The 25,870-nt window shown below is 37.7% G+C and overlaps 1 protein-coding gene across 1 annotated transcript; it reads right to left on the bottom strand.

Moving 5' to 3' along the window:
• Positions 1 to 5,180: 5,180 nt before the first annotated feature.
• On the bottom strand, positions 5,181 to 25,303 carry LOC140140690 (uncharacterized). The gene is made up of 5 exons (XM_072162448.1): positions 25,050 to 25,303; positions 14,060 to 14,167; positions 9,882 to 10,001; positions 6,843 to 7,094; positions 5,181 to 5,548 (listed from the first exon to the last, which is right to left on the bottom strand). Exons 1-5 carry the CDS (start codon positions 25,093 to 25,095, stop codon positions 5,181 to 5,183), a joined length of 894 nt encoding a protein of 297 aa, XP_072018549.1. The 5' UTR covers positions 25,096 to 25,303.
• Between the last annotated feature and the right edge of the window lie 567 nt (positions 25,304 to 25,870).

Below are 25,870 nucleotides of genomic sequence, written 5' to 3'. Positions count from 1 at the left end.
GAAATCCATGCTCCCAGTGTGGAAGATTAAGATCATGTCTTCCATAGGGAGTATAGAGTTCACATGGAATATCCCAATTCTGCCTGTATGGAATCTTAATGGATGTGTATGCATGCATTAATAGGTTCTCGATAGAATTTTGAAATTTTGTACTTTTCTGATGGGCCTTTGTGGATTTTGTTGGAGCACCTTGGTCTGGGGCGGACATTTTAAAAATGAATTTAGAAGAGCAGCAATGACATCACTTGCATTACATTCCAGATGTTTTAACATCTGGAATGTAATGCAAGTGATGTTAAATTCCAGATCTACATCATTTGCAAAATTTGAGGAAATTCGCACGAGTCCATTTTATTTTAGGGCGCTATAACCCCCATTTTAGGAACAAAATTGTGATTTAAAAAAAACGGACTCGTGCGAATTTTCTAAAATTTTCAGAGTATGTAGTACGAACGTGTAGAAATATAATCAAGTAGTTGCCCTACTTGCTCTTCTCCGAAAAAATAAAAAGTCCTATACCTCAATGATAATGAAACCTAGGTGGAGCCCTCTATTGTTTCAATGGGATATACCGTAATGCCATTACATGGTTATTCGATCAGTGGTTCATAACAAAGAAAGCGTGAGCCAGTTGACCTAGCAACGGTCATATTCTAACGTGCACTACGCCAACAAACTCTATTGGGCCTAACCTATTTTGCAATATTACTTATGTAGGGAAGCATCCTAGACAGTGCAAATTATTCTTTACTTGAATTATTTTTGCAAGAAAAAATTTAGACAATTTTGGTTAAATCATTGTTTAAGGTATTTTGACCTTCTGATAGGATGGTCCTATCAATCCCCATATTTTTTGTCTTACGCTATGGAATGGAGTAAGACTGTAAAAACGATGCTGTCCATCTTTCCGTCCTTCCGTGTGAAATTATAGGCCTATCCAAATTCTCAATCTGTGTTTGTAGTCGCTATTAAACAGGAATACATGTAATAAAGTTGGTATCATTGTGTGACGTTTTTGTTAAAGTTTGTTCAACGGAAAATTTATATCGGATTATGTTTTACTTTTGAGTGTAACCATCGTTTTTGTTAATTGGTTAAAAAGTTTTTTAAGCAGCTCTGAAGAAATCCGCCTGATCTAGATGGATGAAACGTCATTTGGTGAGTTTTTTACCACCATTTCACCACTAATCTATTGGTTTGATAAAACCAACCTGCAATATTTGAACCTGACGAATCGCTACAGTAATTTTGAATAGTGCTACTTTGATTGGTTACTCAGATGATTTACATGTGATTAACCAATCAGGTGCACCGTAAGAAAGGCAAGAGACATGTGATTAACCAATCAGGTGCACCGTAAGAAAGGCAAGAGACATGTGATTAACCAATCAGGTGCACCGTAAGAAAGGCAAGAGACCTATTTACATGTGATTAACCAATCAGGTGCACCGTAAGAAAGGCAAGAGACCTATTTACATGTGATTAACCAATCAGGTGCACCGTAAGAAAGGCAAGAGACCACGGGGTTAAGCAAATAATGTAACAACTATCCACGCCTTAGTGGCGTAGCGTGAGTCATCCTATGGGGGAGGCATGATTGAGTGGGTACCTCGCCTGATTGGGGAGGGGTGGGACGTCAAGCAATTTTTTGGCAATTTTCCTATGGGTATATTTGACTGTATATTGTAGGCTTAAGTATACTGGTATTTTTATGCTGTGGTTTTTAGTTTGTTAAGCGCCTTGAGACCCTCTGGGTTAAGGGCGCTATATAAGAGCCTGTTATTATTATTATTAATCGAGGGGGGGGGGGCACATGCCCTTTTGACGTAGGCCTACGCCACTACCACGACCTAACTGAAAACTGAACATTAAACCAAAACAGTTTCGCAGACCCAAATTTATTTCGGGCAGAGGCTAATGTGAGTACATCTATGGACGCTGGAAGATTTTCCAGCTCTTCTTGGAATTCGGCTGTTGCCTGCCATCTGGCTCTGGTCTGGAATTCGGCTTCACCACTCTGCCACTAGTGGTCGTCTCCTGCGTTGTTGGAACAAGCTGCTGTTGATTACCATCTGGATCTGATTGCACAAACGAAAAAGCACACATGTTATAAACCATTTTAGTGTATAATAAATCTCCATTTTTGTTGCTTGGATAGGCCTATGGTTGTTTGTAGTGTGTAAAATAAGGAGCAAATTTCATTGTCATTTCACAGCTCAGAGTTTGAGCTCATCTACATAATAAGGGACGGTATAATTTATACCAGGAAAATTCGTACAGGAAAGTGAGAGTGACACGTAAATATATAGAATCACACCCATTTATTTTTTGTGACATTAATTTTGTCTAAAACGGTTGAATGTTTTTAAACATACAACCGTTTTACACAAAATTAATGTCACATTAAAAGATAACATTTGGGTTATTTCATTCTATTTATATGTCACTCTCATGTACGAATTTCCTGGTATACCGTCCCTTACATGTGCTGAAGCAGGACCCTGGACTTGAAGTATCTGACCCTGGTATACCGTCCCTTACATGAGCTGAAGCAGGACCCTGGACTTGAAGTATCTGACCTCGGAACTATGATACAGGAAGGGAGGATATCAGAGGATGATTTAAGCACTTCCCAGCACTCCACTGGGGTCAACTTGCGGTTAGCAGCTGTGTGAGTGAAAATGACACCACTGCCCGGGACCACTGCATAAACGTGTATGGTTAAATTTGAATTTGGACTGATATATTTACAATAAAACACATTCAAAATGCCAGTCGATTTCACATTTTATGTTATCTACAGAAGGTGTGAATTATCCTTCATGCATGCATCACTTTAGATCTGAAATCGACCAAGTAATAATGACACACGGGCAATTCTAAAACAACATCTTTTGCACAGACTTCAATGCGATTTCAGAAGTTAAGTGGCATTTGAAACTCGCGTGATAACACTTTTACAGTGCAAGATGGGGCTTCCTTAAATCATCCTCTGGGAGGATATGGAGATCTCGCGGTTTCGGAAAACCACCCGAAATAAAAGTAGTCTTTTTGAAATCCACACTCCTGTAGAAGATTTAGCTACATAAGGCAGTATGGGTTTCAAACATTATTGTTGTGACGATAATTCATTTGCATAATTGAATATTGATCATAGCCCTCATACCCTTTCATCAAGTGAACGTGGTTTTGTCTCTGCGTCAATCTAGATTTGAAATGGAATAACCCCACACAGTGTCATCGACCCTATATCTTCATGGCAGGAATCGCCATGGTAGGTTGAATCCACAGCCACGATTAGCCATTTGGTTCAAACCTTTAAAGCTCTTTAGAACTAATAATTAGTCGAGGGACATAACTAAGGCTACTCACAATAGCCGGGTTATTGATCTTGGTTGTGCGTGAATAAGCTTGTATACTCCATTGAGGTCAATGGTCATCGACTTTTATACTGCCTACAGTGAGTGCAGCTGTACTACACGCTGTAGTCCATACAGGGTATTACAGGACCAACGCAATATAAAATGGTCAGATTTTGAGTTCAAAGCGCACGGCCAATTTTCAAAGCGCATTCTAGCGACTATCATATCTGTTCAACACGTATTTTCAAGTGTATGAGACCACATCTGGTTTCTTGAGAAAATTCATTTGCGGGAGATATTCATCAATTTCTAACCCAGTATTCGAAGATTTTCGTCTGATATCAAAATCGTGCATAGCAATTCACGTGTATCGATCCCGTGTATTCATTTTAGTGTCTCTGCTCCACCAAATAATTATTAGCCAGGCGGTGTCGGTGTGCCCCATTGACCACAAATTAATCTGGTTGCTACACACGGTTGTTTGATGGTATAGGTGTCGGTTAAAGAGGGGTAAAAAAAATGGTGATGTTTCGGGTTCCTTAGGGCTCAAGCTTATTTGATGCAGGATGGTCTCCTGAGCATTCTAATACCTTTTTTTTTTTTTTTAAATCGGCCAAAAAATGAGAAGGCGCCGTCCAAAAACCTTATTCGGCCAGGGGGGGGGGGTCTGAAAATTGTCATTTTGCATCAAAAATATTATTCTATGCCTTATTCTATTGATATTGGTGTTGTTTTATATGTTATTGGTGCCAAAGAATCCATATCATGGTTGTATAACCCAGTACTAATGGTATGTAAAACCGAGTCATTTTAAAGAAAAGTTGAACAATGATGGCGCTATTTATCTAAAATCTTGTTTGCATCTTCATCAGGAAGGGGTAGACACTTACAATACCAGCAAACAGATTAACAAATGACAAAGGAATTTTCAAAAAACTTTTTATCGTGAAATGTAAGGTATAAGTCATTATTTGGCTAATTTAAAGAAAAATATATGTAAAATCAATTTGCACACACATTTTATGTACAGTTTATAGGATTAAATGATTACCACAAAAAGTAGAAAAAATTATTTGATATAGGCCTACAAACGAAAATATAGTGTTAGAAATTGCTACAAAATATATGTGTATATACAGTTTATTAGTGTGATAGCTGTTCGTATTTAGGTCTAGAATTAAACATAATAATGTTTCGTTAGAAAAATTAATAAATGATCACATCAAACAACCGTGTACACAGTTTAGAAGAATAGACTTGCCATTTATATTACCTGCTTCTGTGTTTGAAATTATGGCTGAAATTGATATTGCATCGTAGACATAATTCGAATCATGATTAGTAGTAACGGTGTCACCTGGCGTCAGGGTCATAGGGTCAGCCAACGGAGCGCTTTCAACGTGCATTTCAGTAATATACGTGTTCCGTATTTTCGGGTTGTCTGCTTCACCGCAGAGGATGATTTAAGGAAGCCCCATCATGCACTGTAAAAGTGTTATCACTAGAGTTTCAACTGCCACTTTACTTTTCAAATCCCATTGAACTCTGTGCAAAAGATGTTGTTTTAGAATTGCCCGTGTGTCATTATTACTTGGTCGATTTCAGATGTAAAGTGATGTATGCATGAAGGATAATTCACACCTTCTGTAGATAACATAAAATGTGAAATCGACCAACTTTTTGAAGGTGTTTTTATTGTAAATATATCTATCCAAATTCAAATTTAACCATGCACGTGTGTGTGCAGTGGGCGGGCAGTGGTGTCATGTTCACTCACACAGCTGTGCTAACCGCAAGACTTGCTGGGAAGTGCTTAAATCATCCTCTGGCTTCACCGACTGCGACACCGATAACGTCACCCGCTTCAACCGATATGCGATCACCGTACGGAACAACGTATGTAGACTTATACTGGTATTTGGCTGTATGAGGAGGAATGTCATTGATACCGACAATGGTCCACTGTTTCGGGTTACCACCAGGTCTAAATACTATAGCTCGGAAAGCTGCGGACGTCTCTGCAAAATAGTCCCAACTAGATACAGATCCATTGCAATATATTGTATAATAATCTGCTGCTAAAATGTAAACGTATCCACCTCGAATCCCCTTATAGCCGTAAGGTGGCGTAAGGCCTGCCCACGGAAATTCGTCTTTCGGTGGTATTTCGGGTCCAACGTGACATGCTGTAAAAAATGTAACAATTGAATATATGAATACAAAAGCCACCTAAGTCCATACTTTGGCCAAATTGAGTTAAGCATGGGAAATTGTTGCTATACATAGGCCTGTCATATGCATGAAAGAACAACTCAAATTCATTCTCTGTGTCTATTGGGCATGTGAAAAATAGCATGTATGAAAGAATCACCCAATTCCATGATTTGAGTCTTGTAACACATTGATTGAAATCCAGTATGTATAAAAGTCCACTTGTAACACATTCATTGCTAGAGAATGACTTTTGAACAAAAAATGGGTTTAATAAAGGAAAGTGTGTGGTTTATATTACATGGCAGAATGCTTATCTACATTATACATACCTGTGTGCTTTATTTTGTATTATCTTACTAGTGGTAATCTCATTCTAACATTGTTGTCTTTGTATATGATTCAAAAAACCAAAAAAGTCCAAAATTTAAAATGAACCCCACGAAGTCCCTGAAATGCTAATCGTCATACCTAATACAGGTTAATCCACTCATTTGCATGTAAAACTTACCATATTGACCAGGTAAATCTAACTGAAGGAATTAAAATGATACACGGGTTTTTCTCTCAAAATAACTTCGCATGGACTTAGGTGGCTTTTGTATTCATGTATTCAATTGCATGATACCGTATTAATCTCTGATTAGAATTACCAACATTGCACTTGGACAATTTGATCTAGCTATTTGAGAAAGGTATTGTCGAATTATTGGAGGGAATATAAGATGGTATCAAGCAAAAAACGAACATGCAAGCATACGTTAAAAAGGAAAATGCCGACTTTTGGTCTTCTCGACTCAGAAGCACTCATTTTCTATCCTTAGATCCATATTATGAAGTTACGAATTTAGTATCATGTTTTATCACGTATCGTGTTGGTTTTTTTTTAAAATCTTTTGAACCTAAAAGTCCACTTTCTTCCTCAGTCCTAATGAAATAGTAGTAAATACTTTAACCGGGTGCTTTATATATGCTAAGAAAATGAGACCTGCTGTAAATAAGCATACCGTTTGCATACTATAATAAACTCTGAAATACTTTAGATACGAATGATTAAATAATGGTATATAACATGATAGGTTTTAAACTTAAAAGTTTTGAATTTAGAAAATAGTACTCTGTCAGCCTTGCAGCCATAATGTACGATTTTTATGGGGGGTTTTCAATGCAGTACAATTTTACACCTCTCCCACTGCAATATAATTATGCTTTACATTTACTCTTTCTTTGATGTGTGCATTTTGTATTATAAGATATAAAGTAGACTACCTCTTTGGTCGTGTTGGACTTGCACTTTGAATGTACACGAAATATTGACTGTGTTTTCATCGGTAACTGTAAATCGGACGGATGTTATTGTCCCAGCTTTGAAGATGCTGCCCGATGGTGGATTGAATTCCCTGTGATATCCCCCACTAGCACCTACGTTATTTTGTGCTTGGCGTCCGCGAAGGAAAAATACTCTTACATATTCTGTTGAAGACGTCCTGAATATATCATCACATTTCCAGATTTCAAGATCTGCAATAATATAAAGTCATGCACATAAGTACTCAGGCCACGAGTGGACTAATTTACTTGCACCGGCCCAAAATGAGACATGGAGAAAAGGACCACAGTCTGGCCAACACCTGTTATTTATTACACTAAATGCTGTATGTTGACAATCTAAAGTCTGCACAAAAAGTAACTCAGCTGTTATAAATACGCCTATAGATTCAGAACAAATAATTGTTTTCACAATATTTCTGCATAGAGAGAAGGATGATTTATTTACACGCATTTTGATACCCCATTTGTCAAATGTCGTTCAATATTAACAACACAGTAGTAATACCCGAGTTTAAAAGTTGCAGTTTATAGCAATCAGTGGTTATAATGCCAGCACTGTAAACACGTAAAGCCCGCCATTATCTTCGAATCAATACAAATAACTGCAACTTTTAAATTGGGGTATTTTTCTTTCAAAACACTGCTGTATTGTCAATATTGAACAAAATTGGACAAATGGGGTATCAAAATGCGCGTAAATAAATCACCCTTCTTTTTATGTTGAAACATTGTGAAAACAATTATTAGTTCTGAATCTATAGGCGTGTATATAACAGCTGAGTTACTTTTTATGCAGACTTTATGTTTACAAACATACTGCGATCATGGTCGTCAACGTTCATAGCCTACATGTCTATACAGTAGTGAGTCATTAAAATATTTCAGATATTAATGGGTAAGAACAAATTACAGCTTAACTAATGGAGAAGCACGTAAACCGTGCTTAATGGTTCCTGGTCTTCTTCAACAGGAGAAATGCATGGTATACCGACTAATTCTCAACTACCAAAGAAACATATGAATTTGTAAGCGCTCTTTAAGCAAAGTCATTGTTCATTGAATTTACAACCGCATGATAAAACAGGCGAAACTACTAACATTTCGCACAAGATTGGCAATTAAAGGGAATTGGCCATTGTTCATTGAAATGAATGTAGTATATGGACAATATAAGTGTGCTCTTTCATTTAAAGGGGCATTTCGTGATCCACAGCCTCATCTCCCCACTTTTCTCAAAAAAAGTTGAGATTTTTATATCACTGGCAACCTCTGGCTACATAATGTTTATGTACAAAATATTTCTTGCAGATTAATTCGTTTAGCAAAGATATCGTGAAATTTGAATTTCGTTCTGGTGCACCAGAACGTTTATAAGAGAATCGTTTTGTAGCTATATCTTTCCATATGCTTGCCAAACGTATAGTAGCTCGTAGTACCGCTCTTGATATAGTAGCGCCGCTCTTGACTTGTTGCTAAAGTACGCCCTACCCCTGGAGTGCAGTCACCGGTTAATCTATATGTAATCTCAGATTACAGTCACCACCAGTACCCAGTGGCGTAGCGGGGGGCGGGCACCGATCATGATTGTGGACACCGGGTCTGATGGGGGGGCAAGCCGTATTCGGCAATTTTCCTATGGGATTTTCTAAATTTTGCAATTGATTGGGGGCACGTGATCCCCGTGCCCTATGACGCTACGCCACTGCGGCAGTACCCGCCATTTCCAGGGATGGGGTGCGGAAGTACTTGAATAGTACATTAACACGATGGCAGGAGACACATTTTGTCCAGTTTTAGCAATTTAACTAAAAACCAGCTATGTACTTCTTATTCAGAGCTGCCAACCCTTCTTGACTTCTGCAGAAGTCTTCCACTTTTGCTGACAATCTTCTGTCTTCTGCAAAACATATTAAATCTTCTGCATTTGCAGCCGTCTGGCTAAATCTTCTGCATTTACAGCCATCTGGCTAAAAATCAAAACAAAATCAATTATACGCCCAATATCCTGTTTAAAAAGGTTGAGTAGCCTTGACAAGGCATTTTTAAGGTCTCAAAAAGCTAACATCCAGGAGCTTTTGTGGTGCTGATCCCACGCAAGGGCCGTTGCCCTTGGCGCGAGAGCGTCACATCCTAAGCTTTTTTTTACACTTAGCAGAAATCTTCTGCATTTACATATTCCAATGTTGGCAGCTCTCCTCTACGTTGACCTTGTATAGAAAATGAGTCGAAGAAGCTCATAATTTCTATTTCTATTTCTATTTATAACAAGTTTACTTTACAAGTGACTAACTTTGGAATTTAGAGTGCTCTCTAAATTCCAAAGAGCACTCTAAATTCCAAAGTTAGTCACTTGTAAAGTAAACTTGTTATAATACGCCCCCACTATTTTTAGTGGTTGAGCACTCTCGACTACTTTTGGAGTAGAGACTGTTCTGGTTGGCATGGTTTGTCATGTTTTCGACACCACAGAATGTATATACTTGTATAAACATTTCTGTAAATTTGAAATCATGACAAATTATCCGCCTGATGATCGGTTTAATGATCGTAAGTGAGGGTATTCCGTGAAACTTTAAGTAACGGTTGCCTTGCCAGAGGTCTATACTTTGAATTTGTTTCTATTTATATTTATATAGGTTTTGCGATTCTTGTTCCACATGTTATTCAACTTTATAGCATATTATTAAGTTTCCATTCATATAGATTTTTTTAAAGTGTACTACTACTACTACTACTACTACTACTACTACTACTACTACTACTACTACTACTACTACCACTACTACTACTACTACTACTACTACTACTACTACTACTACTACTACTACTACTACTACTACTACTACTATAGTATAATGAGCGTAAATCGGTTCCATTTGGTATATGAGGCTATTTTGGCTATTTTTCCGTGTGTTTTTTTAAAAATTATTATTATTTATTATTTTCTCGTCTTCAATAATGCGCTTGTCTCATTACCGTGTTCCACAGAGCATCTTGTTCCAGCAAATCCACTTGGACAGATACAGCTATAGTGGTTGACACCATCTCTACATCTACCACCATTTAGACAAGGACCAGAAGCACATTCATCTATATCTGAAAAATTAAAGGATATTTAGCTGTCATATACATGATCACATCTCTTCTATCTCTAACCGTCCAGAGCCTCTGAAATCTCTGAAAAGCACATTGGTGGGCAACGTTAGATCCCGTGGGTTGTGGTACTTTAATCTATATGAAGCCTTACGATCTCCTTTATAGAACTCATAGCATTCTTCTTGTGTGTCTGCTTTATAGGCCTATGTCTCAATATTTGAGTACAAACACACCCAGTTCATACTCCCTCAGAATCGCATTAAGTATGTATAATTTGGTTCATCTCAAGTTTCGTAGTGACGTATGTGTAACGTCACTACCAAACTTGATGTGAACCAAATTATAGGGACAGTTGTGATTTAGAGAGTTTAGTCGGGTCAAACGAGCAAGCCACACGAGTACCTCATACGCTGGCTAAGTTACGTAATAATCGAATCGGATTCACTACCATAGCAATAGGTGAAAACAATATTTGAATATAGAGTGTATGCAATAAACCCAAGCGGAACGAGAGTTGCTAAGTAACCGCTACCCGAACCATAAACACATGCATGATCAGACAACAAGTGTTCAATTCCCCCATAGCTTCCCACGTTGTACACATGTAAGTTGAATTTGGCGGTGTTGGTTTGTTTGTCCTCCAAGTTATAGCATTGTTCACTTTGTGTTGAACATTGTACGTGGGCCTCACTGTAATAACTCAAAGATAACTGTGATCATCATTTCAAGAGGTCACTCTCCCGATTAAGCTAAACAACCTATGTGGAGGAATTTTATGCATGAGCAATCAGATCAATGACGTAGTAATGAATACCCTCTATACCGCAATGCACTGATACGTTCACGCGGTACCTCTGCATTGAACCATATCATGCTGATCACTTGCACCTGTAAGATTAGTATCTTTGAAAAGACCAGTATTGATTGCAGATACACAGGTGATTAGTGTAACCTGCTTGTAGTGCAGCGCTATATGCTCAAAAATTTTCATCTACTATGGTTAATCCGATTTATTACGTAACTTCGCCAGCGTATAGTCCTGTGCTCAATAAAGGTCACATTCACACATACAGGGTGTCACTGAAAGAACTGTATAGTCGGGAACCGAATTTTTTGAGTATTTTAACGCATAAACCAAACATATATAAATAACCGATGTGGTTGAGGAATATATCCGCTATCACATACTTTGGAACTTGACAATTAACCGCTCCGTTTTTGAAATAAAGTAATTTACGAAACTACCTGATTTTCAATCAGTTCTACGGAGTCAAATATCTCATGACAACCGATGCCTCATGCGCTGATGATGCACAGTGATTAGCACTCCGAATACAGATCATCGATTGATATTTTGAATCCGTGGAGAGGTTTGAAAATGAGGGAGTTTAGTAAAATTATTACCTTTCAAGAACGGTGCAGTCAATTGTCAAAATTTAAAAAGTATGTGATAGCTGATTTATTCCTCAACCACACCAGTTATTTAATTACATTTATTTGTGGCATTAAAATACCCAAACAATTACGTTTCCAACGATACAGTTCTTTTAGGGACACCCTGTACAACAGATAATTGAGAAGAGTTCATGGCAGCCCGTCGTAAGAAGTGATCTGGTCAATTGATTCTATAAGCGTAGATCCCGTGGGAGAGGGATAAATCCCCCAATATTTTGATAGGGGATGGTCCATACAACCCCCCCATGTTGACGTCTGTATGTGGGTTTCTGACCAAATTAATCTCATATTTGACCGTTTCGGCCTAAAAAGTGCCCATTTTTTGCGCGCTTCGAGTGAATTGGTTCCATTTTGCACCATATTTTACCAGTTTAGCTTCAAAATGGCAAAATGTCGCGTATTTTTACCATCAACTTCTGTCGCCAAAAAGTGCTGGATTCACTATAGTGAAAAAAAATATCAAAAAGAATTCTACGCCACTTAAAGGGGCATTTCGTGATCCACAGCCTCATCTCCCCACTTTTCCAAAAAAAGTTGAGATTTTTACACCACTGGATACCTCTGGCTACATAATGTTTATGTACCAAATATTCCTTGCAGATTAATTCGTTTAGCAAAAAATATCGCCAAATTTGAATTTCGTTCTGCACCAGAACGAAATTACAACACATTGTCTATGGAGCAGTGTAATACACATAATCATGCATAACTCGCAAACGCAAAATCGGAATCAACTGAAATTTTGAAAATAAGCTTTTTCGTGGGTATCTACTGAAAAATGTCATAAAAAGAGGATGCTAGGATCACGAAATACTCCTTTAAGTGGTAATAACCATATCTAAATCAACTTTATAGCATATTATCAAGTTTTCATTGATATGGATCATTAAAATAAAGTTTACTACAACCCAGCAAACACAAACCGTTTTAAAAACGTTTTAAACGGGTTATATTTTGGGTTGTGGTTTTGGTAAAAACGTTTTTAATTTTATTTAAAATGTCAAAATTTTATTGAAAATATTTTATGCAAAGTTTTCAAAAAATGTTTTTGAATGTTATGAAACCGTTTCATAACCCTTTTTATACCCTTTTTATAACCCGACATTTAAACGTTTTTTGGCAACCTTTCTAACCTTTGCGAATAATGTCGAAAACGTTTTGTGTTTGCTGGGTACGATAGCATAATGAGCGTAAATCGGCGCTGTTTGGTATATAAAGCTATTTTTCCGTGTTTTTTATTATTATTATTATTATTATTTTCTCGTCTTCAATAATGCGCTTGTGCCTCCCTCATTCGTTATGAATATGGCAGACGGCCGAATCCGGATTCGTCTTTTGGTAAATTTATTTTACGAATGCATTACATTTGAATTAGAGAACAAGGGATCCATGCTGTACATGATAGAGGGCAGCATATCATTTTTTTAACGGAGACCAGATGATAAGTAATCAAAAGAGGGCGGCATACAAGGTTAGTTGACGGTGCATCACAGTACGGTCACCGACGGCAACCGTTAAAAAATCGATATGCTGCCCTCTATAGATATAGCATTGATCCCTTGTTCTCGAATTCAAATGTAATGCATGTGTAAAATGAATTTACCAAAAGTCGAATCTGGATTCGGCCGTCTGCCGTATTCATAACGATATGAGTATTATCACACTGCGTACAGACAAGCTGTACTTATTTTTTGCTCTGGAACCTACGGTCCCAAAGATAACTTTAACATCAAGGATGACTTCACTTGCACCACTAAGGACTGCATATATGCCATTACATGTCGAAAATGCGCTTCAGTGTACATCGGTGAAACTGGACGAATGATATCAGAACGTTTTCGGGAACATCTCAGAGATACCAACAGAGGGGACATCACCAAACCAGTTGCTAAACATTTTTCAACGAATGGTCACAGCCAGGAAGACATGCAAATTACTGGACTCAAAAAATGCCACGGTAATACGGCAAGTCGCCGCAAAGATGAACAGCAGCTAATTTTCAATTCAGGAACACTTACGCCTGCAGGAATGAACGTTGATTTTCCCGCTTTCCGTCGTTAGGCCCTTCACGTTTTTTTGTGCTTCCCCGTTCGCGTTTTTTGTGCTTTCCCGCTCGCGTTTTTTTTGCTTCCCCGCTCGCGATTTTAGTGCTTTTCCGCTCGCGTTTTCTTGTGTATGTTTTGTTTTCACAAGTATTATATCATGGCTATGAAAAAGGCCTATGGCCGAAAGCTCGCCCAATTTTATATACTTCACGGTAGTTTCCTACTTTTAACTTTTGTATTCAACCTATAGAGTAGATGAGTGTATTTTTGAAGTACAATCAACAGTACCGGGATGATCCCCTGCTCTTTTCGAATAGCCTGTGACGTTCTTTAACGTGCACACTACATTAATGTGAGAAAATATGCATGTACACGGGACCGACAGTTTAAAGTGCCTTCCGAAGCACTAAGCAAGTAGAGTGAAGTGCCTTGCTCAAGGACACAAAGAGCCAGCCAAGCTCAGGCGTACCTGGGATTCGAACTCTTGATTCACAATCCAACGCCATAACCGCTAGGCCACGCTCCCCCCATGCCGTAAAGCAATGAGCGTGTACTTACTTGTCATGCATCTTGTTCCAGAAAATCCACTTCGGCAGATACAGTTATACTGGCTGACACCATCTATACAAAAACCACCATTTTGACAAGGGTTGGATTCACATTCATCTGAAAAATTTAAAGGATATTTAGCTCTCATATACTTTTTCAGTAAATTAAATGTCCATTTGATCCATAAAAGAACAAGTTTAACCTATTTTAGATTGCAAATTGCAAATTCTTGTGCGCACGGTGCATATTTTTTCCTGAAAAGTTATCTATCAAAAAAAAATAAATCACTGCGCTTTTTATTATCTGTCAATGATCCCAATTGCTTTGGGCAAAAACCGCCTAACCCCCATTTGTAATTAGTTATTAGTAAACTTGATGTAGTCATTATGGTAATTTTGCTTCTTTTTAATGCTCTGCTTGCTAGCCATGCGCTTCAACGGAAAAAAAGTTTTGAAATGTTTTCTCAAAATATCAAGAGCTATCTTAAGAACTACTGAACCAATACTAGGCTTATTTGTACTCATTTTAATGCATTTTTCAAGCTGATTCCAAATATGGTCATGAAAATTTACATTTTTGAAATTTTTGATTTAAAAAAAAAAATTTGAAACATGTCGTCTGCAGTCGACACCCGCGTGAAGAGAGTTAAATACTTCCCGACGCTTCGTACGAAACCAGACGAGAAGGAATTTGTTGTGCGCAGTATGTCAGAAAATGATTTGTTTTGAGGTGTGTTCTTGAAGTATCTTAGGACTTCTTCATGCTTTGCTTTAGTGTATGTCTGTTTAAAAAACGTGATATTGTCTGTTAACTGCTGCGCTTCATTCGCTTCAATAACAAGAAAGGCGTCGTCTACGTATCGAAGCCAAATACGCGTTTTGTGGTCAGCTGTTTTAGCGCCTATTGTTTAAACCACTCCATAGAAAGGTTTGCAACAATATGGATGAGCAGAAGGCTAAGGTGGAATCACCACTAACCCAATGAGAACAAGACATAGTAAAGGATATGGCTAGCTGATGTGCCTGCTCTGGCTACTGAAGATACTCGGCTAGGAACAGTTGGTGAATGCATATGAAAATTAATTTTAATTAGTCATTAAACTTATACTGGTTTGCTGTATCGGGATGAAGAATTAAACAACTGACAGCATAATTGCGATTTTCCAAACGCAGCACGTGGAACGTACGTTTTCGCGTACGTTTTTGCGTACGTTAATACGATGTTAAATATTGCTAGTCTCGGTTCCAGACTGGATTGTGCTCATTCGTCACGAAGGAGAACAAGACAGCTAGATGAGAATAAAGACTATTATATTTGATCTAATCTAACAGCTTCTAACCTAGGTCGATAGAGGGCATAGTGATTGAAAAAATAACAGTGAGCTGAGTCTCTGCCTAAATTCAAACAGACCGCTTTTGATTTTGATTAAAATTTTGACCTACATGCTGATTAAACCTAATTGTTTTTTTGTGCTCCACAAATATTATAGTTGCCCAAAAACATATATTTTGGTAGATTAAAGATCACTACATACATACATCATGACTTTACTTTTAAAATGAGACTTTTTCGTCCTGAAAATTGGGCGCGTTGCATGGACTTAAACATGAGGTCAAATCAGCATATTTCAACGTACCATCTGCGTTTTTATTCTACGTTGGAATCCAAAATGGGAAACCGCAATGTCATTTTCCAACGCAAAGTATCACACACATTTCAATGGGCAATCTCTGCGTGTGAATATTGCGTTTAAAATAAATCCATTTTTAACACATCGCTGTACCTTTATTATAATGATTTGTTACAAACAAAAAGGATCATAATAATAATTAGACTTTCCTTCATATGTTCATTATCTTTGACTGTCTTTAACATATTGTGAAATGGACAAATTTTGTGCATTTTCAACGATGTATCTACGTCGACTTCGCACGTGGAATATCTTCCAAAATAGCTAAATACGTGACCTCGCTTCGATACAGGAGAGTGGTTTTGAATAGATCAACGTACGTCCGATGTCTACGTTTGGAAATCGCAATGTCTCTATCATAAAGTTTCCACTGATGTAGGCATCACATAGTGGCGTCACGATACGCCACTATGTGATACACTTTTTACGAAGAAGTGTATCCCATAGGGGCGTTACTGGGATCACGTAATCAAGATACGCCACTATGCGCCTTTTTCGTAAAAAGTGTATCGGGGTAAGACAGGGGGAGCTACCCCTCCTCCTCTTGGTCACTTAAAATCATATAGGCAGGAAGATTTTTCACATGCGGGTCGAGGCCGAACTCATTCAGGCGCGAAGTGCCGAGGCGTTGGTGGGTGCGTTAGTTGGTTAGTTTAACCATACATTAATAAATACATAGATTGGAATATTCCCTATATGTGCCCGGTGCCCTCTAGGGTGTATGAATTCAGCTGATGACGCCGGTACAGCGTTCGGGTCTGGCGGCATCCCTCATCTGAGCGAGCACTCAACTGGCGTACGCGAGAACTCTCTTTTCTGTACGCTCGTACTACTTTTGAGTTCGCTAACGCACCCCTCACTGATCATCGACCGTCCTTCCGTGACATGAGTTTTTTTTTTTTAATTAAATTTTTCCTACTACTTTCTTTTCATCTTTCAAATTTTACCCAATATTGGGGTGTGTGGGGGGGGGTCTAAAGAGAGTATTATTTTGGACCTATATTTCATGCGGAGTATAACTGATCGCAATCGAACGCTATGGGAGTAAAACGGACCAAATTCACGGATTCATTCTTTCCTACCCAGAATCAAAAAGTGGTATACCATTCAATCAATCTTTTATTTTTCATCAATCTCATAAAGCATACAATGTAACAACAGAGGTAAATTAAATTATTGCACATTAACAAGTATTGATGAAGGCAGGCACATCACAAGGCCAAGAGGCCTGAAAACGATGTACCACCTTATAACATATAATTATAATTGTACATTAAATAATCAAAACATTAATTATACAAAAAACCATCATTTTTTTTCCTTGGTATCTCCGGAAATACATTGATTTGGGTCGTCAAATTTAAGGATGGTAATGAGAAAACTATAAGTGACCGTTCACAAACACTTGTAAGGGGGGGGGGCTGATGCAAAAAAAAATTATCGTGAAAATGTTTCGCCCCCCCTTTACAGGTCTCAAAAATTTCAAGGCCCCCCTTTTTTTTTTGACATGAAAATTATGGGTCAACCCCATAGAAAAGCATATGAACTCAATTTTCCAGGAAATTTGTGGTCATTTTTTTCAGGGCCCCACTTAGGAGGGTCAAAAGATTTCAGCCCCCCTCCCCTTTTTTTGCATCAGGGCCCCGTTACAAGTGTTTGTGAACGGTCCCTAATGTATTAAATAATATCAAAAACTCATCAACAATGAAAACAAGAAATGTCTTTAAAAAAGACAATGCCTCCAAGATACCAGTGGGCACCTTTTGTTATTAGTTAAGGAGACACTTATAGTGCTAGCTTTAAGGTAACGCTATTGGATTGAAATATGTGAGCCCATTCTCTCCTGATTACAAGACTGAACATTTTATTTTAATCGGATATTCGGTTACCAAAATATGGCCTGTCAAAATGGCACGTAACCAAGAAGTTGGCAACAACTTTCTTTTATTTTTGTTATGCAATGTTGTCAGGTAGGCCTTATTTTCTAATTATAGGCCTATATGCAAGAATTATACAAAGTAAAATGTTCAGAACGGCTACAAAATAAGATATAAAACCCATGGATGCCTTTGGCAAATTTCCATTTGCATAATTAATTAGGGCCCTAATCAACTTTTCTAATAAGTGGCCCTAATTAATTATGCAAATTGAAATTTGCCAAAACGCAACCGTAATTTTGTAGTAGGCCTATAGTGTGTGTTCTACCCATGTACCATGCCTCAGTGCCATAGCTCTTTTAATTGTATGTGGTTATCTGAAATCTTTACTTTGCATAATTCGTGCATGTAATTAGAAAATCATCTGGCAACTGGACTTGTCAAAATATAGAAAATAAAAAGAAAGTTGTTGCCAATTTTTTGTTTTGGTTTCGCGCCATTTTGACAGGCCATATCTCAAGAACCGAATGTAATCTACAGGGCATAAGCTTTAACATACTATAGTATTATTTAAATAGAAAGAAAATCTAAATTTGTGCATTAGCCAATAGGGCCACGGTCACCTAAAGCCATCTTGTAATCTTGGAAATAATTCAGATGTATGAAATAAAACCTTCAAACTTTCAGATATGAAGAGTTCCAGATGCAGGCAGCCGTTTCTGTTTTTTTAAATATAGGCCTAGGCCTAAGTTGTATCAAGAGTCATTTCTTGTGGATTTTTTGACTGAAAATTACGATTGTAACGTTTCAGAGTAACAAATTTTCGTATCAGATTCTTTTATGCTTGTTTATTATATTTTGTATTCAGGACTAAAATAATATTAATATTATTATATTTATGGGGATCTTTTCATAGGCCATTACTTTTTTGTATGTGTAATTGAATAAAAAATCAAAAACATTATTGTTTTGTTTTCTTTCCTTCATTTGTGCTTTGTTTTGCATCGAAAGGGCCAATATCAACACCTTGTTTGTAAGCGGTATTGTGTGGGGAAAGATGATTCTTGCATTTTATTTTTATTTTTTCTCAGTCATAGTCTTGAAACGGTCATGGGTATGCATGCAAAAATATTGCAACAGTACTCAGTAGAATGTAAAAACTGACATAGGCCTACATACCACCAACATGACCAACCACGCATGGGAATTGGGGAAGCAAATACTTTAAAACGAATTATTCCGAATTATATCAACGCAATAAAATTGCAATACTTTAGTACATGTATTTGAACAGCAATGAAGCCGGCCATAGGCGCGGCTAGGCGTATCATACCATACAATACATTGCAGTTCAAATGAAACATCATCATGATCATGACATGCCGTTTGTACGTTGAACACGGCACAGCACATAGGCCTACATCTCGTATGCAGAGAAATCAAATAGCTATAGCCGGTCTTTTCAATCCCATCATTTCAACCTATTATTATGACGTAGACACGCATGCACGATGATTGCGGCCTAGTCGAGCCTAGCCTGCATGCCAGTCGGCCTGCTGACTCACCGCGTATTAAATGGCACAAAAATACCTCAAATTTTGCACAAAACAATCCATGATGTCAAATTATCACATCCAAAGTGTCGCCATGAACGTCAGCTTCAACTTCTCCAGCCAAAGTTTTTCCATTGATAATCAGATTTCATGTAATCATGAAATTAAACCTTGTTTGATGTGTATTCCCATTGTCACAGCATAACGGTTTTCCAACTTGTCTTCAACGATAAAGCTGCTAATGAGCGCTGAGGCTACAACCTAATAATTAAAGACCGAATTAAAAAGACTAGTTTGCGTCTGACGTCATGACAAAGGCGCGCCGTGATTGGTTGCTGACCTGCGCAGTATGGCATTTTGGTCTGGTTTACAGGACGGCATACGCAAGCTAGTCTTTTAATTCGGTCTTCAATTATACAACATATGAGTTTGAAAAAATTCTAATGCATAATTCATGAACTTGATATACCCACACCATTGTCGCCACGTGCTAGGTGTTTCTAGAATACCTATAGAATAAGATTAATTTTAATGCTAATTTATTGCACGTGCTGAGGAAGCGTGATTACCTTTTTGAACATTCGGAAATGGCGATAGGCGAATTTATGTATGGCGCAGAGAGGTGGGGGATATATATTGGGCTCTCGATATTGGGCGGAAATTAGAGTACTTGTCGGAATATAAATTTGTACAATCGGCCTACATGCCGCGCAATGTGCGGCATTTTAGGTGTCAATTTCAAAGCATACTACCTCCTGCGGAGGCAGAAAAATCGGGGGGATGATGCTGTCGATCGGGTTACGGAAACTCTTTAATCTTTGGAACTGGATTTTAAATTTCAATGGGGTTTTCTTCAAAATGCAGTTTTGTAAATGCTTTTTACTATCCTATGATAAGAAACTTTAAATAATTTAATATTTCCGACTAATTTTGCTTTGATTTTTGCTTTGCTTTGCCGGTCATTTTACTTGTCGAAAATTTTTAGACACGTCTGTTTTGCCCGGTTTTTTTAAGTTTGCCTTGCGAACTAAGTTCACATAGCAAAGCGCGCGGGTATCGGAGACAGACCTTTTTATGCCTTATATACAATAATATTTTGCTTTTATTTGTCTCCATTCCCACGCCAACCTTGCAAAACCATTGTGGCTGCTTTATACATCGGAAGTGTTTGTAGATGAGATCCATTAATAACGGAAATGTTTGGACTATGACAGGAATTCCAATGGCCTATGTACACCATGCATCACTCTAAATTACAGGGATTTAAATTCAAATCCAAAATACTTACTTTCAAAACTTTCAGAGACTGTAGTTAGGGACCAATCAATATTACTCTCTAAATTCCAGGGACTTATTAAAATGACAAAACTTTGAAAAGACTTAAAATTAAAATCTAATGGATTTAAATTATACTCTAATAAAGATTTGAATTTTAAGTCTTTCAAAGGTTTTGTCATTTTAATAAGTCTCTTGGACTTATTTTTAAATCTTAGGAATTTAGAGAGTACAGCATCTGTGATGCCATTCCGCAAAACAAATTCGTCCATATCACTTCATTCAATCGCTCCCCACCACACGAAATCGCAAAAGAAAGATGACGGCTGAGCAGTCCAGGAAAACGTTTCGATTTGATCACGTGCACACACCATCGCGTTGTGATTGGTTTAATTTTTAAGTCTTTCGAAAGATTTAAAAATACATTTTCTTTTTCCCGATCCCAAAGAAAATTAAATCAAACCCCGCGTAAAATAAATCTTAAAGACTTAAAAATTTACAAGTCTCAACTAAGATTTAAATTTTAAGTCTTTCTAATTTAGAGTGTGCACCATGTAAGATTGAATGTTTACAACTTTACTTGAACTCATAATAGGCTATCTAAAGGCCGTGTCTAAAGGCTTACATGGAATTAGTGGCGTAGCCAGCACTGTTTCAGAGGGTGTGCAAAGGGGGGGGGGGGGGCCGGGAAAACCAACTTCTAATGAGGCCGAACTCATTCAGACGTGACGCGAAGTGCCGAGGCGTTGGTATGTGCGTTAGTTGGTTCGCGCGGTAGCCCTGCAATGTCTGATTGTATGGATTTTAACTGGAATACGCTGGCGAAGTTACGTATAAATCGGATTAACTACCATAGCAATAGGTGAAAACAATTTTGAACATATCGCGCAGCACTACAAGCAGGTTACACTCATCACCTGTGTATGTCTGCAATCAAAGATTGAATACAATACCGTAAAACCCCGTCTACAAGGATATACCTAAGAAACGCCCTCAATAAAATTGGTTGCTTGTTGTATTTGGAGTTTGAGCAAATATATACTGGCACTGGGTGGCTATGCATTCCATCTAAGTATGTTGTAACACCAATCAATTGTATTGACATAATAACGACTGTTTCGTATATCAGGATCGTATAGCTCAATTGATAGAGCGTCAGACTTTGGAACTGAAGACATGCTGAAGAGAGCATGGTCCGGTCACCGGTTCCGTTTTTTCATTCTCGTTTAATTTTAACTTTTTTACATGTTCTTTTTATCTTTCTTCAAATCTACCTTTCTACTTTAAATTTTAGGTGCGTTTTTTTTTTTTTTTTTTTTTTTTAGTTTTTTTATAGTTTTTTTAGTAATTTTGTGGTTTTATAGAAACTAGTAAAAGCATTTATTCTAAATAATAGCGAAACCCACGGTTAGACAGATGTGTTGTAACCACTTGTCTGTCCTCGTCTTTGCAATAAAAACCTATGTTGCACCTTTGTGCCATCCCAATTCTTGAGGTAGGGTGCGTTTTTGGCTTAAGCACGATTTTGTTTCTACTTGAAATGAAATCAAAATAAATATTGTTCTGTTGCCACAATTGCAGTTTTTTCAATAAAAAAAAAAAGATGACGAATAATAATTATTCCATATTTGAATCTATTGTCCCATCAAGAATAGAGTGTCTTCAAAAACTTCAATCAATTCATCTGACAAAGGAAACTATTCTGGTCATTCAATTTTGTTTCGCTTGCACCTGTTATATCACAGGCGTTGGTAGAGAAGGCACACTTCTCTTGTCTTCACCGAAGTAGTGATGTAAACACTAACATGATTAATTACCATAGCTAGCAATGGACATACACTATTTTTTGTTCCACTTGAACCCATACTATGGGCTATTCGCTGTCGATGTGACGAAATTAATCGGATTAACTACCATAGCAATTGATGAATACAATTTCGAATATATAGCCCTGCACTTCATCGTTCACGTGGCACCTATGCATTAAACCATAGTGGTCAAAGAAATGCTAATCACTCGCCATGTAAGATTAGTATTTATGAAAAGAGTGGTATTCAATCTATGTTTGGTGACATACGCGGGTGATTAGTGCAATCTGCTTGATGGTAGTTATTGCGATTATTACGTCACTTCGACAGCGAATTGTAGTATAGACGAATCCAACAAGCCAAGTGATGGTCAGAATTTATTCGGCCATTATACGCTGGTGAAGTTGCGTAATTAATCGGATTAATTACCATAGCAATAGGTGAAAATAATTTTGAACATATCGCGCTGCGCTGCAAGCAGGTTACACTCATCACCTGTACTGTGTATGTCTGCAATCATAGATTGAATACAATACTGGTCTTTTCAAAGATCTTACAGGTGCAGCATGATATGGTTCAATGAAGAGGTACCGCCTGAACGTATCAGTGTATAACGCGGTATATTCAAAAATTGTTTTCACCTATTGCTATGGTAGTTAATCCGATTATTACGTAACTTCGCCAGCGTATTGAATAAAACAGGAGGATGTGAGTTCATAAGGGCAATGTCGGGGATTATAGGTCACAATCGATGTGGAGAGATGAGAGGTCCGACCAACAGCCATAGCGAATGGTTCATGTTCAACTAATTCCAGCGGACGGTCTGTGGCTAGTAAGGAATCGTCTTTGACCACATGCGCAGATCTGTCTCGTCAGGAAGATATTTAATATCCCGAATTTATAATAGGCCTATGCCTACCAGTTCCATCGTATAACCGATCTGCTAGAGAATATGTGTTACCATGTTTAATAAATTCGTATTTATCGTATAATAAAATGTAGCCAAATGTATATTATGTGTCACACGGTTTTCTGCTGAACCACTAGCAGGCTATGTTACCACATCTATGACAATGACAAAGGTGAATTTTGATGATTTTTACGATCGTACGGATGAGCAAATCACTGAATGGGTCTTTAGTTCCCTCCTCTCCTTATCCTGCCAATATTATATGAATCAAAGAAAAAAAAAAAAAAAAATAAAATTAAACAAGAAAAAAAGACAAAGAAAAGAAACAATAAAAGAAAAACAATAGAATAAATTAAACTAAATATGAAAAAAAATGATCACGAAAGGAGTCTTTAGAAAATGCAAGAAAATATAAATGAAAAGTTTGAACAATATTTTGTTTATAAAAGTTTGTGTGACCGTGATGAGGCTCGAACTCACCATCTTCCGATCTAAAGAACCAAAGTCTTATGCCTTGCCAAGTGAGCTATGCTCGTGAGATGCGAAATAAAGATAAAATAATACATTGTATACCTGCTTGTGTCGGTAAATGATTTGCTCAAATTCCATAATGATATAATATTGTGGAGGGCGCTAGCGTGAAATATGCTATCATCACAGTCTCTTCTATTCCTTATAGACGGGTTTCTACGGTACTGGACTATTATAGGAATAACATGTAGGCCTACAACTTTTACTTGAACTCATAAATAGGCTTTGAAGGCTTGGTGTTTTCTTCAAACATGTTAAACAGTTTGCCGAAGGGGTATTTTCTGATTTTTTGGAATCTTTTATTTGTGAAATTTTCCTCTGAAGGGGTCCATAACATTGCCCAAGGGGTATTTTTATTTTTTATTTTGGAAGACATTTTTGACAATGTGTGTGTTTTTGGAGACAAATTTTAGTTATATTCGTCTTAGGTCTCATCTGTGCTCCCGGTGGGCCGGTAGCAGCACTACTTTGGAGGTGACGTGTATGCATTACTGTCACCAAAAGACGCCATTTTTGTTGTTACCCAAAGACATCTTATTTTTTCCCTTTTGATTCTTCACCCAAAGACCCTTGTTTTTCCATTTGAACAGCAACGGGTCACTAACAACTGATTTTATTTACTTCTCTTGATAACCTTTCGGATTACGGGCTCGTTGACGCAGCGGTACGGGCTCTGTCTTGTAATCAGTGGATTGCGAGTTCGCGCCCCAGCGGTGCCATCGTGTTGTGCTCTTGGGCAAGGTGCTTTACCTTACTTGCCTCTCTCTACCCAGGGGTGAAATGGGGAGCTGTTATGAATATTGTCCATTGAGCGCCGCCCAAAAGTATGAACATGCCTTGGGCATTGTATGGCAGCTGACATAATTCTAACGACAGCGAAATAAATGTAAAGCGCCTCGGTACATTTACACATGTGAAAGGCGCTGTATAAATACCAACATTTATTTATTTATTTATTTATTTATGAAGATACACATTTTTTCCACAAAGGACCTAAATATTTTATTTAGGCCTTTTGGGGGAAAAATGTGTATCTTAGTGCTTCCGTAGTATCTTTAATACGAAAACTTTTCAAATGATCGTCGGCTCAAGTTCATACACTTTAAGTAAATATCATTAGATTTATAAATTTTACTTTGAAGACTGTTTATAAATATTAAAAATATCAATTTTTAATAATTTGCCATAAAATTTGTTGGACTATTATATTGCGAATTAAAAAAATCAAAATTATTTGATATCAGAAGGACATTCCTCGTATTCAGAATATGATTAGATACGTCTTTTGTGCTCTCAGGCTCAGGCCCCACAAAAAAAAACTGTTCAAAGGTGGTTGAACGACACCTTAATCTTACCTCGATAACGATCCCAATCCCAATCCCAGGTGCGGGTACGGGCCATCACCAGCGCACGAGTTGAACAATAGAGTTGCAACAACGAAGCAAAATGCAGAGTACCTGCATATATCCATCATGTTTGCATTTATGAGCGCGTTCGACAATATTTTCTTTTATCATTCACTTGACATAACATAAAGCGACATGTTCAGTATGACCATATGCAAATATGGTCGCCGCTATAATGCCACAAGTTCAAATGTATTTCCTTGCAGTTTGTCTCCACAGCAGCCAGGTTCCGCTCCCTCTACACAAAGGGTGCGTAACCAAACTGGCTGCGGAGGAGACTAAACACAGGGCTTGCAAAACATTTTTTCACCACCAGTTCAAATGGGTTATTTCAGTTGACATCCATACACCCCCTATGGAAGACATGACCTAAATTTCACACATAGGGGTGTAGATTTCAAGTGTTGTCGCTAATTAGGAAGCCCCATTTGAAATTTACACTCCTATGTGGTAAAAGTCCGGGGCAAAAGTGCAAAAACAAATTTGGGCAAAAGTGCCTTAAAAGCACCACATTAAGGCAAATTTGGGTGCTTTTGGGCGCTTGTTGTGAAAAATTGATATACTGGTAGATAACGAAGCATCATAGAAGGTGAGAACTATCCTTTATATGTGATGCGGTCAAGCAAAATCAGTCGGAACTCGGAAATATTGAATTTGAGATACAGCCAAACAAAGGAAATATTTCTTTTTGTTTCCTATTGTTTAAGAAACTCTTTAAGTGCTCATATCTCATGGATGTTCAATTTCAATGGGGTTTTCTTCAAAATGCA

This window comes from Amphiura filiformis, chromosome 19 (assembly GCF_039555335.1).
Source record: "Amphiura filiformis chromosome 19, Afil_fr2py, whole genome shotgun sequence".
NCBI classification, from domain to species: Eukaryota; Metazoa; Echinodermata; class Ophiuroidea; order Amphilepidida; family Amphiuridae; genus Amphiura; species Amphiura filiformis.
The sequence above is the reverse complement of the archived record's forward strand: the minus strand, read 5'-3'. Positions and strand labels throughout refer to the sequence as shown.

Bases quoted from the DNA above. Each gene is read 5' to 3' on its own strand.
- LOC140140690 (XM_072162448.1), bottom strand. From the start codon at position 25,095: ATGGCCCGTACCCGCACCTGGGATTGGGATTGGGATCGTTATCGAG. The intron at 14,168-25,049 runs GTAAGATTAAGG...TAAATTTTTCAG, and splicing joins GGATTGGGATCGTTATCGAG to ATGAATGTGAATCCAACCCT. The intron at 10,002-14,059 runs GTAAGTACACGC...TTAATTTTTCAG, and splicing joins TGGAACAAGATGCATGACAA to ATATAGATGAATGTGCTTCT.